The following is a 19,497-nucleotide window of genomic DNA, read 5'->3' as shown; positions in this document are numbered from 1 at the left end:
GGATGAAGAGCACTGGAAATCATATCTGTGCAAATGCAAAAGACTTCTTTATATCTGAAGTACAAATGATAACACTGTCCACTATCATTCAATGCTAGTGATATATGTAGATACAAATTATATGACAATCACAGCATAAATATTGAGGAAATAAGTCTATATGGTTTCAAGATTTCTGCATTTAATGCAAATGGCACAATATTAAATCTAGTCTATGAACAGTTAAAGATGTATATATATATATATAATGATCTCCACAGCAACCACTAAATTAATAATGCAGAGATATAGCTAAAAAAAACCTGTGGGTGAATTAAAATAGAACTCTAAAAAGTGTTCAAATAATTCAAAGTAAGGCAGGGAAGGAGGAACAGATGAACACCAAACAGAAGACTAGTAGAAAGCAAACAGTAAAATGGTAGCCCTAAATCCAATCAAATAATTGATTAGATATCAACTGACTCCAATTAAAAGGCAGAGATTATTGCCCAGCTGGTGTGGCTCAGTGGTTGAGGTCATGGTTCACTTCCCAGTCAGGGCACATTGCCCAGGTTGCAGACTTGATCCCCAGTAGGGGATGTACAGGAAGCAGCCAATCAATGATTCTCTCTCATCATTGATGTTTCTATCTCTCTGTCTCTCTTCCTTTCTGAAATCAACAAAAATATATTTTAAAAAATATTTATTAAAAAAGGCAGATTGTCAAAATGGTTGTAAAAAAAACCCAAAAGATCCAACTATATGCTACCTATAAGATATGTAAGTTGAAAGTAAACAGATGGAAAAATTGTAACATGTAAGCCATAAGCGTGAGAAAGCTAGAGTGGCTATGTTATCAGATAAAGTGGACTTCAAGACAAAGTATTACCAGATGTGTAGGAGAATACTACATAATAACAAAAGAGGCTATTAGGAAATACAACAATCATATATGTGTGTTTACTAATAACAGAGCTAAAAGTGACAAAAGCAGAAATTGAAAGAGATAATTCTATAATTACAGTTGATTTTAATATCAGTCTTTTCGTACCTAATAGAAATAGACCAAAAAAAATTAATAAGGACACAGAGAATCTAAGTAATGCCTTCAACTACCTTGATCAAATTGCTATTTATAGAGCCCTTCCCTCAATTTCTGTATAATGCATGTCCCAATTAAGTGCACATGAAGTGCCTAGCAAAATAGACCATATGTTGGGCCATAAAAAGAATTTATGTTCTCTAACCACAGGGAATGAAATTAGAATTCAGTAAGAATAATATATCTAAAAAACCTACAAACACTTGAAAACAACAATAGATCTCTACATTATAAAGAATAAACCACCAGGTAAATTAAAAATATTTCAATTATCATTCAATGATAATGAAGATATATCAACATTTGTGGAACACAGCTAAAGCAGTGTTTGGCAAAAGTTTTTATTTTATAGCTTTTTAAATGCTTACTTTAGAAAAGAAAAACTAAAGTAGTTGACTTAATATTCCAACTTCAGAAAAGAAGGATAAAGTAAATCCAAAGTAATCAAAATAAAATAAAATCCTTGAAATCAATGACTAGAAAACTAACAGAAACAACATCTGGTTCATTAGAAAATATTAACAAATTTGAGGATTCTCTAGTTAACCCAACCAAGCAAAAAGATTCTGTTTACATGATATTCTAGAATGGGCAAAACTAATCCACAATAGAAAAACATCAAGACAATCAGGCAGGCAGTTGGGCAGGGGTTGACGAGGGGCTAGAATTGACTGGGAATGGCCATAAAGAAACTTTGTGGTGTGATGGTTCTCTATCTTTTTAAAAAATATATATTTTATTGATTTTTCACAGAGAGGGAGAGGGATAGAGTCAGAAACATCGATCAGCTGCCTCCTGCACACCTCCTACTGGGGATGTGCCTGCAATCAAGGTACATGCCCTTGACCGGAATCGAACCTGGGACCCTTTAGTCTGCAGGCCGATGCTCTATCCACTGAGCCAAACCAGTTAGAGTTATGGTTCTGTATCTTGTTGGGGGTTCGGGTTACTCAGGTGAACATATCTGACAAAACTCAGGGATGTACACTTAAGATCTGTGTATTTCACTGCTGTAAATTTTACCTCCAAAGGCTTAAAAAAACCCAAACCCTAAGCAGACAATGAACTCTAAGTAATAGTATTGACACAGATGTGTTAAGAGGGAAGTATACTGATATCTATAATTTACTTTAAAATTAATAAAGTAAGTTGGGGTCATGAATGAACAATGGATAGACAGGTAGGTATCTTAGAAAGTACGGTAAAATGTTAATGGGGAGTATACATGTGCTCACTGCAAATTCTCCAACTTTTCTGTATATTTGAAATTCTCATAATACCACTGGGACACTATACTGAGGTTAAAAATACAAGAACTACATAATGGGGTAAGAAAGTTGTGCTAGAAAAGAAACAGGTACTAAAAATGAGTAAAGGATATAGTTATTATTTTTGTGGCAATCATGGCAAAGGTGAGTGAACATTACTCATCAGTCAACTGAGCAATTCAGGTAGTTCAAGCTTAAAAAGCTACAAAGTTAATATAATTACTGAGAACACTACGGGGAACAATACTACAACAAGGTATAGGCCCTGTACACCTCAGCTACTGCTGTCATTAACTTTCACAGTGAATGTAATTCCACTGTATCACCTGAGCACATTTGGTAGTAACAGCCCAAGAAAGTGACTTTATTTCTTAGCCCAATTTGTGATAGGCTTTGCAAAATCAGAAATGTAGACAGTATCTAAGGAAATGCTGAATTAAAATTTTCCAAATTGAGTACACTACTCAAATTTTAAATTTTCTGAATTTACCTTTTTACAGATTTGGGATACTGAAAATAATGTTACTTATCAGAGTTTTTTGTATAGATGTCCATGTCAAAACCTTACATTTTATTATAGTTCTATGGTTTCAGGTGGTTCAGATGAATATAATGATTCTCTTGTTCTCTTTTGAAAAATACCAACAGCAACTTAGGATATGTTAACAAAACAAACTAAAAAGGTAAACTTTACCTGTTTTACGAACTGTGTAGCATTAAAAAGTTCACTGCAGCCATATAAAATGTGTTTGCCCGGTTTCCCCTGTAAAAATCAGATACAAGTAAGTAACAAGTATTCTCAAGAAGAGGGATTAAAGCTAATAAATCTTTTTGTTATTCTTAAAGATATTTTTTGGGGGGGGAGGGGAGGGGGTGTTGGATTTTAACCCAAAATTGCATAGAATAAAGTGGTGAAGTGGCATAGTATTTTTTAAAATATGGAAATAGAAGGGATCTGATAACTGCCACATTTCATAATTATCTATAAACTCTTAGGCCAACACTCTTGCAATGGAGGATCTGTATTACTTGAAGAAAACATTCTTAGATTTTTATGTGGCTCTATGGCCACAGAGGCTATAAAAGACCCCTCCTTGTACAAGACGATGCCCCTGAGACCAGAGTATCTTACACAGATCTTGGAGGTTTACATTGTGAAGGTGAAGTAAGTCCTGTACAAGTGACATAGAATCCCAGCAGTTGTGCTGGGAGTTTGAAGATTTATGGCATCAGCCTATTTTTTTCCTCCTGTTGTACCAAAATCTCTATCTTTATTAAAGCCTTACATCACATAGGACATAAGGAATGATCATTCTTTAATGTTAAGTAAATAAATGAAGATTACAAGATGTCATTCTAACAATCACTAATTCCATCACACCTGCATTTAATTTATTAATTTATTTAGCTTTTCAAGTCACACCCTTTCCTCCATATTCTCCTTTTGCTTAGTTGTCCATCACTCCCTGCTGCTGTCAGCTCTGAATTGTACTCCACTGCCAATTTGCTACCTTTAAAGCTCTTGTTTGCTGAAAAAGCAGCATTCTAAATTTGTGAGAAGTATGTTGCTGACTGAAGTCAATGGGATGGGAGAAAAGTGCTTATGATTCAGGTAAATGTGTTTGGTAAATCATTTCACCAAGGGAGACTCTTTGGGAGAGGGGTTACCGGAAGTCTCTAAACATGTAAAGTCAAACTAAGATAGATAGCTGCAAAATACATGACATCAAAAAGATGTATTGTTTTCCACCTCAAGTACAATTTTAGTCCAGAAATGAATGTGATAGGAATAAAAAAACCCAATCCTGTATGAAGGATTTTTAAACTACCTCTAGAAAAGGGGTTTATGTAAGAATCAGGAGAGGAAAAAAACCAAGATGGCGGCATAGGTAAACTCCGGAAATTGCTGCCTCCCACAACCACTTCAAAAATACAACTAAAAGACAAAACGGACATCATCCAGAACCACAGGAAGGCTGGCTGAGTGGAAATTCTACAACTAGAAGGAAAGAGAAAAGCACACTGAGACTTAGAGGAGGTGCGGAAGTATAGTGTAGAGGTACGGAGGCGCACGCGGAAAGGGCTGGCAACTGAGGACACGGCTGTTGTTTTCAATCGGGAGGGAGTCTCAAGCTCCGGTCTGCTCTGAACTCCAGTTCAGGGCGAGTCTCTGGGGACCCAGACTCATACGGGGAGAAACTGGACTGTCTGGCATCGGTCGGAACTCGAGGGCGGCTTTCTCTCAGAGGTACTTGCAGCGATTACCGGGACACTGAGACTCCGGGCCTCTTAGGGTAGGACTGAGGAGCAGCCATAGCTGTTTGCTCCACCCTGTTGATCCCCTGAGACCCTGCCCCACCCAAGCTGTGCACAGAGGCTTTTGCATATGAATGCCCTGGTCCTTTGCAATCTGAAAATTACCTAACAAACTGCAGCTGGGTCAGAGAGACCCAGAACATCCAAAAGAAGGCTCAAGGCCCCACAGCAGCTTGCACTGCTGCACAGCTGGGCCTCATCTGGGCACCTCCAAATCCCAAACAAAGAAGAAGAATCTTTAGATCTCTCCATAGCTCCTGCAGGGTAGCCTCAGGCAGAGGCTAAATTAGCACCTCCCTAGAGATTCAAGAGCCAGTGTACCCAGTGGTCAGAGTGGGACCATCCAATTACAACTCCTCAGATCCATAAGGGACACACTCTGGGGGCAGACACAGTGAGCACCAAAGCCCCACTGAAGCAAGTCTTGCCCCAAAAGGGTGTCTCCAGCACAGAAGTTTTCCCACTGCAGACACAGCTGATTCTCACAGCCAATTGGCCTGGAGGTCAAATCCTCCCAGTGATACCTACAACAATCAAGGCTTAACTACAACAAGACTGTGCACAAAGCCCATGAAGGGGTGCACCAAGAGTGTCCACCTCAGGTAATTGGGCAGGCTGAGCCATTGGGCCCTATAGGACACTTAGCACACAAAGCCACTCTATCAACACAGGGAAGCAGCCAAAATGCGGAGACAAACAGGTCACAAATGACAGAAATGGAAGAAAGCAAACTACAGGATATAGAGTTTAAAACCATGGTTATAAGGTTTTACAAGAATTTTCTAGAAACCACCAATAAATTTAGTGAGACCCTCGAGGATATGAAAAAGGACCAACTAGAAATTAAGCATACACTGACTGAAATAAAGAATAATATACAGAGATCCAACAGCAGACACGAGGATCCCAAGAATCAAATCAAAGATTTGAAATACGAAGAAGCAAAAAACACCCAACCAGAAAAGCAAAAAGAAAAAAGAATAAAAAAATATGAAGATAGTGTAAGGAGCCTCTGGGACAACTTCAAGCGTACCAACATCCGAATTATAGGGGTGCCAGAAGAAGAGAGAGAGCAAGATATTGAAAACCTATTTGAAGAAATAATGACAGAAAACTTCCCCTACCTGGTGAAAGAAATAGACTTACAAGTCCAGGAAGCTCAGAGAACCCCAAACAAAAGGAATCCAAAGAGGACCACACCAAGACACATCATAATTAAAATGCCAAGAGCAAAAGACAAAGAGAGAATCTTAAAAGCAACAAGAGAAAAACAGTCAGTTACCTACAAGGGCGTACCCATACGACTGTCAGCTGATTTCTCAACAGAAACTATGCAGGCCAGAAGGGAGTGGCAAGAAATATTCAAAGTGATGAATGCCAAGAACCTACAACCAAGATTACTTTACCCAGCAAAGCTATCATTCAGAATTGAAGGTCAGATAAAGAGCTTCACAGATAAGAAAAAGCTGAAGGAGTTCATCACCACCAAACCAGTATTATATGAAATGCTGAAAGGTATCCTTTAAGAGGAGGAGGAAGAAGAAAAAGGTAAAGATACAAATTATGAACAACAAATACACAAATATCAACAAGTGAATCTAAAAATCAAGTGAATAAATCTGATGAACAGAATAAACTGGTGAATATAATAGAATCAGGGGCATAGAAAGGGAGTGGAGTGACAATTCTCAGGGGGAAAGGGGTGTGGGGGGTGCGGGAAGAGACTGGACAAAAATCGTACACCTACGGATGAGGACAGTGGGGGGTGGTAAGGGCAGAGGGTGGGGTGGGAACGGGGTGGAGGGGAGCTATGGGGGGGGGGGAGAGGAACAACTGTAATAATCTGAACAATAAAGAATTAAAAAAAAAAAAAGAGCCCTGACTGGTTTGGCTCAGTGGATGGAGCGTCGGCCTGCGGACTCAAGAGTCCCAGGTTCAATTCAGGTCAAGGGCATGTACCTTGGTTGCGGGCACATCCCCAGTAGGGGGCGTGCAGGAGGCAGCTGATCGATGTTTCTCTCTCATAGATGTTTCTAGCTATCTATCCCTCTCCCTTCCTCTCTGTAAAAAAATCAGTAAAATATATTTAAAAAAAAAAAAAAGAATCAGGAGAGCCCTGGAAATAGAGAATGTTAGCATTCTAAAGACAGAACAACTCTTATAAACATTAAATGATAAAAGAATAAAAAGGTCAACATGTACCTTTATGTAGTCAATAAGATTTTGATATTCAATGTAGTTGCCTCCTCCAACCACAAAAACAATTGCCTAAAAATGCAAACAGAAAAATAAGTTAAAAGAAATATTTAAAACACCATTTTAAAACAGTATTTTAAGTTTTCAAACAAAGTTTTTAGGTGGGAACATACTCCACACATAGGTAAAAGAAAATACTAGCTAGCAAAGGTCATATCCTGCATGCCTGATGTTACTTCACTTATAAAGAAATTTGTTTCTAAAAAGTTTATACATTTATAAACTTCTAATGTCTATTGAGTAGTAAATGAGACAGAGATTTTTCAGAAACAATTTAGAGGAAAATAAACCTCATTCTTCACATAAGTAATAGCAAAGAAATCCAAAGGGCTTTTTCCAAAGGCATTTTTGAATTTCAGGTTATTTACTGTAGCTAGAAAGAACAAAAAACTTAGCATTTATATAATTTCCAATATACAGGGTGGGGCAATATACAGGGTGGGGTAAAAGGTTCACAGCTGTCCATATGGAAAACAATACAATAAGTAATCCTATATAATAAAGAGGGAATATGCAAATTGACCATCACTCCACCACAAAGATGGGGGCACCCACAGCGGAGGCAGGGGGAGGAGGGGTTTCCATAACACAAGATGTCTGCACCCACAGTGGAGGCTGAGTTCCTGTAACGAGCTTTAAGGAGCAATCAACAGGGACATGAGGCTGTGCCCTCTCATCCCTGTGAGGCTTGACAGAGGACCTCAGGCTGCGCCCCTGGCCCCGGTGCCAGGCCGGGGGACCTCAGGCTGTGCCCCCTGCCCGATGGGGCTTGACAGGGGACCTCAAGGCATGCCCCCGCCCTGGCGCCGGGTTAGGGGACCTGAGGCTGCACCCACCGCCCGGTGGGGCTTGACAAGGGTGGGACCGGCTGGGTCTGGGACTTGCGCGATTTTGAGGCGCACGTGGGTGGGTGGGGACTTGACTCTGGGTCCCGTGGTGTGTGCCCCAGACTCTGACAGGAGGAAGATTTTCATATACATTTTACTAATTTTCTTTCATCTCTGACACTTCTATTATAGAGAAAGGGCAAATAGAAATATTAAAATATTTCCTCTACTCCCCTTTTAATGTGCATGAATTTTGTGCACCGGGCCACTAGTTAATAATACAAGAATAAACTGTTTCTGTGTACTCACAACTGTAAACCTACTTTTGCCCAACCCTGTATGTTCTTTCTTGTATTTTTACTAAGAATCTTTTTTATATTTCAAATGAAAACATAGTCATATCTTCACAAAAGTTTAGAATCCAAGTTTAGAAGTTCCAAACATATAAAACTTTCTTAAAGACTTCTTTTTCTGAGAATTACTTCATTTCATGTCAGTTATTTTAAGCTTAAATGATTCTCAGTGTTTAAAGCAGCTTTATAAATCAGAAAAATATACTTGCTAAGAATATATATTTTTTAAGAATTTTGGGTGCACAGAATTGGATTTATCAAGATTGCCATATAGTCATCATAATAAACCATGTTTAGGGTAAAGAAGTTCTTGACTGCTTGGCCACCTTTTCATCTTCCCTTTTCAGGGACAGATTATTTTTATATGTAACGTACCTCTTGGAATGGATTTTTGTTCCTCGGAACTGAGCTGTAACAAAGAAAAACCATACTGAAAATTTCACCCATGGCTTTTCTGATGAGAAAAACAGGCATGGGACACACACACACACACACACACACACACACACACAATTAGATATATATTTACAATTCTTCCTCCTTCACTGTCTTGGAGGGTGGGTCCTTTAGTTTTGTGTAGCCAGGTAATGAATTGGGATGCAGAGGAAGAATACAGAAGAGGTACATGTCTCAGTGTCTAAAAGGAAATGGGGCAACCTATGGACTTCAAAATTATAGAAGACTGAGCAGCAGCAGCTCCTATAAGGAGTGGAAATCTGGGTTTAAGATGAGTTGATAAAGTATATATTTTAGTGATAAATTATATAAAATTTTTACCATACTCAACATAATATTATAATTGTGAGTATCTACATTTGTGAAAAAAGCATGTAAATGGGAAGGATAACAACAATTTAGAAAAGAAAGGGGGAAAGGAGTAGGGATCTGCATTCTACTGTAGCTCATATATATATCTTTATATATTAATATTACATACAAATTACATACGTATTTATACTAGTATATTTATAATATAGTTTAAAAATACTTCCTTAGTGTTCAAGAGGTCTTTTTATGAAGACGTTTTCAAAGCTCTTGTGAATCAGATGTATATTTGTTTTGAGTGCTAAAACAGGCTGCACAAAGACAACTCAGTTTTTCCTCAGAAGCAATTTTTGAAAATCCCAACCAAGAGAAGAGAGCTATTGTAACTTCCCTTAGTTATTCAGAGGCTGATTCCACAGCCCTATCATCTTGTCCTCATTTCTATGGCCCATTGGAATATTCCACAGAAACCAGAGCCCAGCTGATTGAAATACCTCCTCAGTATTTAAATTCCTTCTAGAGTGCTTTAGTTCAGCGGTCGCCAAGCTTTCGGACCTCACGGACCATCAGTGGTCTGCGGACCACCAGTTGGCAACCATTGATCCAAAGGTTTCCTTAAATCAGTGGTAGCCAAGCTTTCGGACCTCATGGACCACTGGTTGGTGACCACTGCTTTAGTTGCTCTAAGAGTAGAAGTGGAATGAGGAGAGGTAAGACTTAAGTAGCACAGCATTACTAGTTACTAATCACCCAGATCCAGTTGTGATGAGATTAGCTCAGAGGAGGAGGAAAGCCTGAGCTCCTGTCTTATCAATACCAGATTCCTCCTCATTATCATACATAACAAGTCAGATGAAAAGAGCTCCTCAGTAAGTTTCTAAGAAGAAAAATGTATTTACTTGTTAGAATATGCAAATGCAAGGAAGAATATTGAGAGGAAAAGAATTGTAAAACCCACCGTTTTAAAGTGTGCACTCAGTGGTTTTATATATTTACAGAGTTGTAAAACCATTACCAGTGTCTACTTCAGAACTTTTTTTTTATGATCCCCAAAAGGAAATCCAATACACATTAGTTGTCACTCTTCATCTCTCTCTTCTATAACTTATCCTTTGTCAATTCCTTCTTGCCAGCTGTAGCTGCTATCAGCAGCTTCTTTTGCAACTTTGGGAGTATTTCTAATAAGTTCAAAAATGAGAATAACCTTTTAAGTTACCAAAACTACCAAATAAGAAGTACCCAGTGATTAGATTATCTATCCTGACTACCTACAAAGATGAGAAAGCTTGGGGTAAAGCAAAGACAAAGTTCTAAAGATCCCAAACATAAGGGACAAGCAAGAAAGCAACTTCACTCAAGTTCTGGTGCTAGAAACAATGATTTTAAGGTTTTTCTCTCTCCTAAATATGCCTATTCTTTTTCTGCATCTTTTAGGCTACTTTTCATACCACCATGAATTAAATCTTGAAAAATAATATTCATAATAAACTAAACAAATACAATACCATTTTTGTCATAAAATATAGAAATTATCTGTAGAAAGTTTCATTGTCAAAATGTATTTACAGCAATCCACAGCAACTTAGATTACATGGACCAGTTAAGTAAAAAATAAAAACAACAAAACAACTGGTAACTGCCCTGGCCAGTGTTATTCAGTGGTTAGAGCATCAGCCTGAGCACTAAAAGGTCTCAGGTTTGATTCCTGGTCAAGGCATGTACTTGGGTTGCAGGTTCGATCCCTAGCCCTGGTTGGGGCATATACAGGGGGCAACCAATCGATGTGTCTCTCTCACACTGATGGATGTCTCTCTTTCTCTCCCCCTCCCCTTCCACTCTCTAGAAATCATTGGGAAAAAAATATTCTCGAGGATTAACAACAAAACACCCCTCTCCTCAACCCCCCCAAAAAAGAACCCAACTGCTTTCTAACATAAAGACACATTTTTTCATTTGGTCCAATAAAGAGTATTTATTTAAAAACATACATATTGTCCAAGATCCTCCTTCCCCCCACAGCTTGTTATACCACCATCATTTCACTAGAAACAAAGCAAAAAACATCTAAAGGTACTTTTATGTGTATATCTTGGAAGGAAAAGCACCAAAACATTTTAAGTATAATTACCAGTGATTATCTCTGGGTTTACTTACCAGTTTTCTATGCAGTTTAAATTTTTAATATTAAGTAGTTATTTATTACAAAAATAAGTATGTTATTTCCCTTCTTGGCAGGGGTGGGGAAACCTACAACAAATACACAAGAGCTGCTTACCTGTCATTGCCTCGTAGCATTTTGGGATCAAAATATCTAAAGTCATCAGTTTCCTATTAAAAAAATAGAATTTTACCATGACTATGGAGTTTCTCTTTAGAAAGGTACAGTTTGGCTTAATTTATTTTAATGAATCTATTAATCCGGTAGAACGTGTAACCACCACCACCATTTACTGAGCACTTACTATATGTTAAGCATTATTCTACGGCTTTCAATAAAATAACTTAATCCCGATAATATCAATGAGGTGGTTATTATTATTATCCCTATTTTTCAGGTGAGCAAGCTGGAATACAGAGAGTATATAACTTTGCTAAGGTCACATGATTAGCTTTTATGTTAACTCCAGGATCTGAGCCCAGGTAACCTAGTTTTAATGCCCACACCTTAACCATTATGCTATACAGTACTGCTTCTTAAAAATGTATCAGGTTTACAAGTGATGTATTTCTGTTTTTAGGATTTTATTATCTTTATATGTCCATGATTTTTTTTAAAAAAATATTTTTATTGATTTCAGAGAGGAAGGGAGAGGGTGAGATGGAAACATCAATGATGAGAGAGAACCACTGACTGGTTGCCTCCTGCATGCTCCACATTGGGGATTGAGCTCACAACCTGGGCATGTGCCCTGAACAGGAATCGAACCTGGGACCCTTCAGTCCTCAAGCCCACGCTCTATCCACTGAACCAAACTGGCTAGGGCTATATGTCCATGATTTTATTGAATGTACAGAATACCGAATACAGGTTCACAATTTCTTATTTGAAACATTTGGGAGTTATATGTATATTGGAATTTTGAATTTAAAATCTTTTAGTTTTCAGAACATTTTGGATTTCAGAAGTGGTAGATAAGGGGTTGTGGACCTCCTCTAAATTGGAAACTAGCCTCTTAATATTAAAGGAGTTGGAAAGTACTGCTTTACTGCTTATGATGGAATCACCTACTAATCTCTGCCTCCCTCTATCCTTCCATGGCCCAATCAGCCAAAGGAACTCATTCTTTTCTACACTATGGATGGCGCTATCCAAACCTGATTGATGACAAACTACTAATGTGTTGCCACTATCAGGTCTTGTACTCAGTGGTGAACAGTGCTAATCAATCACAGAACTCTCAGTGAACCAAATACAGTGTCAGATCCATTAATTAATACTCTGCTCCAGTAAACCATTACCGGCTAGATTTACAAGGCAAGATAAAACCTATCTGGTACAGCCTTAATCCTTTTCTTTCAGTTTATTCAATTAAGACAAATAAAAAGAGAACACTCAATTAACAAATGTAAGTGATAAGAATGCACCGAGAATTAGCTTATAGCATTTTAAAGCCTTTAAGATAAGATATATTCAAGATTACTAGCTAAGTCTAACTTAGTGCACTTTGCTAATCTTTTCAATGCCTCTAAATCAACTAATCTGTAAATAGGAGAGGAACCAGGAACCATTCAAAACATTTTTACATATTATCACATTTAATTCTTATTAGGCACCTAAGTGTGTAATAAATATTAGCTATTACTATTATCACTGTCATTATTCATCATCTCAGCTTCAAGACAGGGATAGTAATAAAATAAACTTCCTCGACCCCTTGTAGATTTGGTTATCAGTCTAAAATTTCACATTTATTTATACCTTTATTCTTTATTACTGTTTGGAATATCTTCCATTCATTTAACTGCCTATAATGAAGTCATATTCGCTAAGATAATTATAAATGTGTATTTCTTGCAGGCTTTTCAAGAGAGCTCCTTCCTCATATATTCTAGGATGCAGTAATAAAGTCTATTATTACTACAACTAGAGGCCTGGTGCACAAATTCATGCATGGGTGGGGTCCCTTGGCCTGGCCAGCAATCAGGGCTGATTGGGGTTGGCTGGCTGGCTGGGGGGAGGGACTGAGGGAAGTTAACTAGCTGCAGGAGGTTGGCTGTGGGAGCTCACTGACCACCAGGGGGCAGCTCCTGTGTTGAGCGTCTGCCTCCTGGTGGTCAGTGTGTCATCATAGCGACCAGTCGACCGGTTGTTCGGTTGCTTAGGCTTTTATATATATAGATGGCATGCTACTTTCTCTATGTTGATACCCAGATGGAAAACCCCAATTCTTTCATTATTATTATTATTATTAGAGGCCCAGTGCACAAAAATTTGTGCACTCGGGGGGGGGGGGGGTCCCCCAGCCTGGCCTGTGCCCTCTCGCAGTCTGGGACCCCTCGGGAGATAACGACCTGCTGGCTTAGACCTGCTTCCGGGTGGCAGAGGGCAGGCCCAATACCTAGGCGCAGCCCCTGGTCAGGCTCAGAGCAGGGCCGATTGGGGAGTTGGGGCGCCGCCCCGTCATGCACAGAGCAGGGCGGATCGGGAGGTTGCCATGCCACCCTCAGTCACGCTCAGGGTAGGGCCGATTGGGGGGTTGGGGCACTGCCCCCTGTCACACTCAAGGCAGGGTCGATGGGGAGGTTGCGGTGCCACCCCCTGTCACGCACAGAGCAGGGCCGATCAGGGGGTTGGGGTGCTGCCCCCTGTCATGCACAGAGCAGGGCCCATTAGGGGTGTTGGGGCTCCATACCCTGTCACGCACAGAGCAGGGTCGATCAGGGAGTTGAGGAGCTCCCCCCTGTCACTCACAGAGTAGGGCCGATAGGGGAGTTGGGGCACCACCCCGTCACACACAGAGCAGGGCGGATAAGGGGGTTGGGGCGCTGCACCCTGTCACACTCAGGGCAGGGCCAATGGGGAGGTTATGGCTCTACCCTGTCACACACAGAGCAAGGCCCGTGGAGGGGGGTTGGGGCGCCACCCTCTATCACCCACAGAGCAGGGCTGATCAGGGGGTTGGTGCACTGCACCCTGTCAAACACAGAGGCGCAGGGCAATCAGGGGATTGGGGAGCTCCCCCCTATCAGGCACAGAGCAGGGCAGATAGGGAGGTTGTGGCCCCGCCCCCTGTCACACACAGAGCCGCAAGGCAATCAGGGGGTTTGGGCGCTGCCCCCTGTCATGCTGATCCCGGTGCCGGGAGGCCTCGGGGCTCCGCTGATCCTGGTGCTGGGAGGCATATTACCCTTTTGCTATATAGGATAGAGGCCTGGTGCACGGGTGGGAGCCGGCTGGTTTGCCCTGAAGGGTGTCCTGGATCAGGGTGGGGGTCCCCACTGGGGTGCCTGGCCAGTCTGGGTGAGGGGCTGAGGGCTGTTTTCTGGAAGCGAGTGACTGAAGCTTCCAACCGCTCCTTGTTTTCTTTCTTTTTTTTTTATTCTGGGCCAGCTTTAGCTCTGAGGCCTCGCCGCTGAAAACATTGATACAATGTTGCTAAAGCCCGGCTGAATGAAAGACAGTTTCTAGGGTTTTGTTTATTTTCTTATTTGCAACATAGTACATAGTTGCTTAGAGTTGTAGCTCAGAGGCCGGAAAGTGAGGCGGGGAACGTTGGAGTCCGCAGTCACTGCACCTCATGTTCGCTTCCAGCTGCCTGGCTGCCGGCCGCCATCTTGGCTGACAGTTAATTTGCATATACTCACTGATTAGCCAATGAAAAGGGTAGCGGTCGTACGCTAATTACCATGTTTCTCTTTTATTAGTGTAGATTATTATAGACAACACTCTTACTCCTTTCATAATTGTAATTGCTCCTATGGGGAATGTTTTATTACACTGTATCTTTGTTTTCATATGGGCAGATTTAAAATTATTTCTGTTAATTTCCTTTAATAGTATAATCATGTTTTAATAATTACAAAAAACTTACACATTAATGTGAAGATTCTGTTCTCATTCTCTTTCTAGGCTGGGATCTTAAAACCTTGTTACCAAGTCTAAAATGATCCAGATCAACCCAAACTAGGGTATTGCTGGGAATAGGATCACGCTGCCTTTCTCAATTCCAGACTCTTACGATGATAACCACTCTCTAGTTGCCACACTAACAAGCTGGGCTGTTTTATGAAACAGGTTGTAGCAATTTTTACATTCCTTTCTCGATTATAAACAGATAGCTTGGAAACGGATTCTTTAAGTAAATGCTAACAATATTTACTCATTTGTCTATTCACTCAACAATTTATCTCTCAATTTACTTTTCAGCCCCTAAGAGTTTAGTACCACCTGAACACATACACTTAAAAATTTCACTATGCATTCCTCTCCTAATTTTCAGAAAATTAAATTGGTTTGGTTCTCTTTATGATATACCAGCTGATACTTACTATTCTTTTTCATTTACAGAAACGTGCTCCTTAGGATATATTTTATATTAAATTATACATAGAATATACATTTAATTTGGATGAGGACTGCCAGAATGGTTGTAGTAGCTGAGAAACCAATTCCTATTATCTGTGATAATGGCTAAAAAAGAACATGGACTCTTTTCTTTCCCTCATGTAGTCTGTTGTAATTAAGGTCACAACAAATTCATCTTTTATCACCTTCATAAAGTCAGTTAGATATGTTTAACAATTTTACAAGTATAGTGTTATATGCTACTCACAGGGTTTGACTTCATTTCCAAGAGACTGTCTAAAATACGAGTTACAGGTAGATTCTGTGGAAGAGATTAGTATTTTCATGAGAAAAGTTCTCTATTATCAAACAACGCAATCATTCTACAGTTAAGTATGCTTACCTTCCAACTGAACACATTCTAAGATTAAGTATCCTGTGAATGGTTACACAGACATAAATAGCTTGGCACCACTGAAGTTCCATAGAAAAATATACCTCTAAATCAAAAGGTCCTTTTAATGTGTAGGTGTATCTAGATTCTACATGTTTGGGTTTCTTTACTTTGTTTGTTAGATGTTTGCTTTTTAATACTAGCAATGGAAAGCTTTTGTTTTGATCATATAAGATTCCTAATGTTATTTTTTTTCATTTTCTCTTTGCAAATTGTAAGTTTCTTTAAAAACAGAGTAACTTAAACTTTGTGAAGATGTATGAGATTAAATGACCTATCAGAGTTCTTTCATTTCTACTGTATATTCTTCTAAGCTAAAAGATACTTGTGCTCTTTGAAAAATGGGGAAATGAATATATACAAACTTTACTGACCATTTTTATTTTGCCCGGGATAAATTCCAAATTTTCAATGACATTCTGCAATGTCTTCTTATGGAACAAACTGCACCTTGAACATGAAATGTATAGTACTGCTGTTGGCAGAAGATTGCCTTTTGATATGCTTACATGCCTTTGGGATAAGTAATACTATTGTTACATTTCAGTCTGATGATTTTTATCATTATTTTGAAAATAACAACACATGGAGTACAGAAAATTTACTATGTGACTATTATGCCTATTCAAAGTGCATTCCTACTGGGATGGTATTCTGCCTACTTTGAACTGGTATTTCCTTTGTGAGCTGTACAGGAAGTTCTGGAAAAAAGTTTTGAATCTTAGAGACTTTACACAACAAAGGCAACATTAAGTCTGATTATTTAAATATCTGTATATAGCACACTACTATTTTGCAAGGAGTTTTACTTTCCTTAGGCAATACAACATTTTAGTGTTACTAAAATGGACCATCACTAAGGAAAATACTGCCTTGATCAAACAGAAAAATAAGCATTTTTTTCTTTTACTTTCTCTAGATGGCAAGTAGAAGTCTTTTAAAATTAAAGCTATTTCATTATTATTTGATATTTGTGTTGGCCAGGAACTTTTTAATATAAACACAGCACCAAATGCTCAAGCTGACTAAATGTGCTTCCTGAATTCTATTATTTAGAATTAAAGAAAAAAAAAAGTAGCACAAAAATGTTACCTTTTAAGTTTGTTTCAAGTAAAATTGAGTTTGTTCATGTAAGAATAAGTCTAAACCATTACTTTCTCTAAGGAACAATGGTGCAGATTTAAATCTACAAAAATGCTTTATCCAAAAGAAAAAAACTATAGTTGTAAATTTTTCCCAAGCAATACTAACAGAAAACAATGGAGTACTTTGCAACATAACAAAGAGAAATAATTTTTTAAAATCTGGATCAAGGGAACATTATAAATTATAAGATTTTATTAAAATTAACTTTATATACATATAACTCTCTTCAGTTCCCTGAATTGTACTATTTGATTTGTGCAATGGAGAAAAATTCTGAAGAGATTTTGTAAAGTCATAAGTCATATTACTTTTATTATAAAGCCATGTCATATTACTTTTATTGTATTAGTAAAAATAATTGAAAAATTTAATATTTATACCAATATCTCATGATAAATCTTTAGTATAAAAATAAGATTTTTCCATGGAACAGACAGTCGAATCTCAAGGGAAGGCAGGGATGGGTGGGTGGGAAGAAAGAGATCAACCATAAAACTTGTATGCACATATATATAACCCATGGACACAGACAATAGGGGACAGGGGTTGTGGGTAGGCTAGAAAGAGTCATTGGGGGGAAAAAGGGGACATAAGTAAAACTTTCAACAATATTAAAAAAATAAGATTTTAAAAAAAGACACAAATTTTGCTCTTTATTTTATAGTTCAGTAGATACCAAAGACAAGCCTACCAGTGAATAGGCCGTTAAATAACCTAAGAAAAATTTTTTTCTAGCAGAAAAGTTCAAACGTTCATAAGCCCATAGACAATTCTTTTATATTTTTGTCTGGTCTTTACAACCAGGTAACGCCAAAGAATCATTTATCACTTCTGCACCATACAATATTCACACACTGTCACAGAGGAAGGGAAACTTCATGTGTAGAGAATTATAAAGAAAATATATGATGTCTTTAAAGGTATAAGAAAGAGTATTTTAGAAAACAATTTATGAGACCTCGTTTTCACCAACTTTTTACTCTTCGCTTAAATCAGTGATGGTGAACCTTTTGAGCTCGGCGTTCAGCATTTTGAAAAACCCTAACTTAACTCTGATGCCGTGTCACATATAGAAATTTTTTGATATTTGCAACCATAGTAAAACAAAGATTTATATTTTTGATATTTATTTTATATATTTAAATGCCATTTAACAAAGAAAAATCAAACAAAAAAATGAGTTCGCGTGTCACCTCTGACACGCGTGTCATTGGTTCGCCATCACTGGCCTAAATGAAGGCTTGAATTGAGTTAATCATTTTAAAATCAGTTTTATATTAATAATTTACATAAGATTAATCAACTTTTATTGATGGAAAAACTGAACTGTGGCAACAGAGAGAAAACAGAACAAAACCATATAATCCTTTTCATTCAACAAATAAGACTGTTACCTACTCATCTCTAGAAACAAAAAAATTTGGGTGTCTCAATATAAGAGGTATGAATGAAATTTAATCTAATAAAAACCCATTGTTTTAAAAATTGCCAAACATTATTTATTTATTTATTTTAGTGTTTGGAAACTGCAGTTTTAGAAATAAAGTAAAACATATTGTATAGATTAATAACAAAATTTTTATTAGTAGAAAGCCTCTGTAAATACAGATTTGAGAGACAAAGTCCCATACACAATGAATATCCTAAATTAAGGACCACCCTTTCTAAAATGTTCAAATTTCAAATACATACACTGGAAATTATCTGGAGAGAAAAAAAATAGAAATCTATTTCTAAGAACCCTATCTAGTTTATGACCATAGTCATGTTTTATGATTTTAATCACTGTAAAAGTTTAAATAAAAACAATGTTAATTTTACTTCTGATGGTGTGATTGCTTAAAAACAAATCTGAAACAAAATATACACATTAATTAAAAAACAGACATTTAAAAAAGACAATACAGCCCTATGTCCAAAACTGTTAAAAACGACTGCCCCTCTAGCTCTCCTAGAATTAGCCACTTGTTGCTCTATACTGCCACATGGTCTATGGGGGCTCTTTCTAACTCCCCTTGCAGCCTTGGGCTTGGATGACACGTTGATGATGAAGTCAGCAGTGAGGTTGGGACAAGTGTTGAAGTTTCCTGATTATCAAAGCCATGAAGAATGAAAAGTAGTATGTGGACCTCCTTGAAGAGAATGCCTATTTTGAAGACTATCAACCAGTAAAGAATAAGATGAGGTATCGACACTGGAAATAATATTGGCAATGAGGGATGTATCAACGATAGAAGGGGTGGAATGTTGCCAGTGAAGTGAAGATAGGAATAATTATAAATCAGAAAGGAATCTATAGGTGAATCCAATATCCACATCAACATCCTCAGATGAGGAAATAGAAAAATACATGAAGTTCTTTCCCCCCCAAATCATAGTATATTAAAGAAAACAGGATTACGTCAACCCAATAAAATAAGTCCAATCCTCCATCTCCCAGCTTCAATAATTATCAACTCACGGCAAATCTTATTTCATTTATATTCACCTACTATTCACTTTCCTAGGCTGTTTCAAAACAAGTTC

At 38.1% G+C, this 19,497-nt stretch overlaps 1 protein-coding gene and 1 pseudogene across 3 annotated transcripts in view; one reads left to right on the top strand and one right to left on the bottom strand.

The window, feature by feature from the left end:
• The window catches only part of SCFD1 (sec1 family domain containing 1), a 125,043-nt gene that overhangs the window by 1,954 nt on the left and 103,592 nt on the right, over positions 1-19,497 (bottom strand). For all 3 annotated transcript variants that reach the window (XM_070427379.1, XM_070427388.1, XM_070427397.1), the window contains 5 exons: positions 15,640-15,693; positions 11,142-11,194; positions 8,477-8,510; positions 6,868-6,933; positions 3,044-3,112 (listed from right to left, as the gene is read on the bottom strand). In XM_070427379.1, the coding sequence (XP_070283480.1) occupies positions 3,044-3,112; positions 6,868-6,933; positions 8,477-8,510; positions 11,142-11,194; positions 15,640-15,693 (276 nt within the window). The remainder of the gene's footprint in view (positions 1-3,043; positions 3,113-6,867; positions 6,934-8,476; positions 8,511-11,141; positions 11,195-15,639; positions 15,694-19,497) is intronic.
• LOC139018709 (small ribosomal subunit protein uS2 pseudogene) overlaps positions 1-19,497 on the top strand; it is a 114,518-nt pseudogene that overhangs the window by 42,467 nt on the left and 52,554 nt on the right.

The sequence above is a fragment of the Myotis yumanensis genome, unplaced genomic scaffold, assembly GCF_028538775.1.
Source record: "Myotis yumanensis isolate MYYU_CA2020_CCGP unplaced genomic scaffold, mMyoYum1.0.hap1 SCAF_1, whole genome shotgun sequence".
NCBI lineage: Eukaryota > Metazoa > Chordata > Mammalia > Chiroptera > Vespertilionidae > Myotis > Myotis yumanensis.
This window is presented reverse-complemented; position numbering and strand designations above follow the sequence as displayed.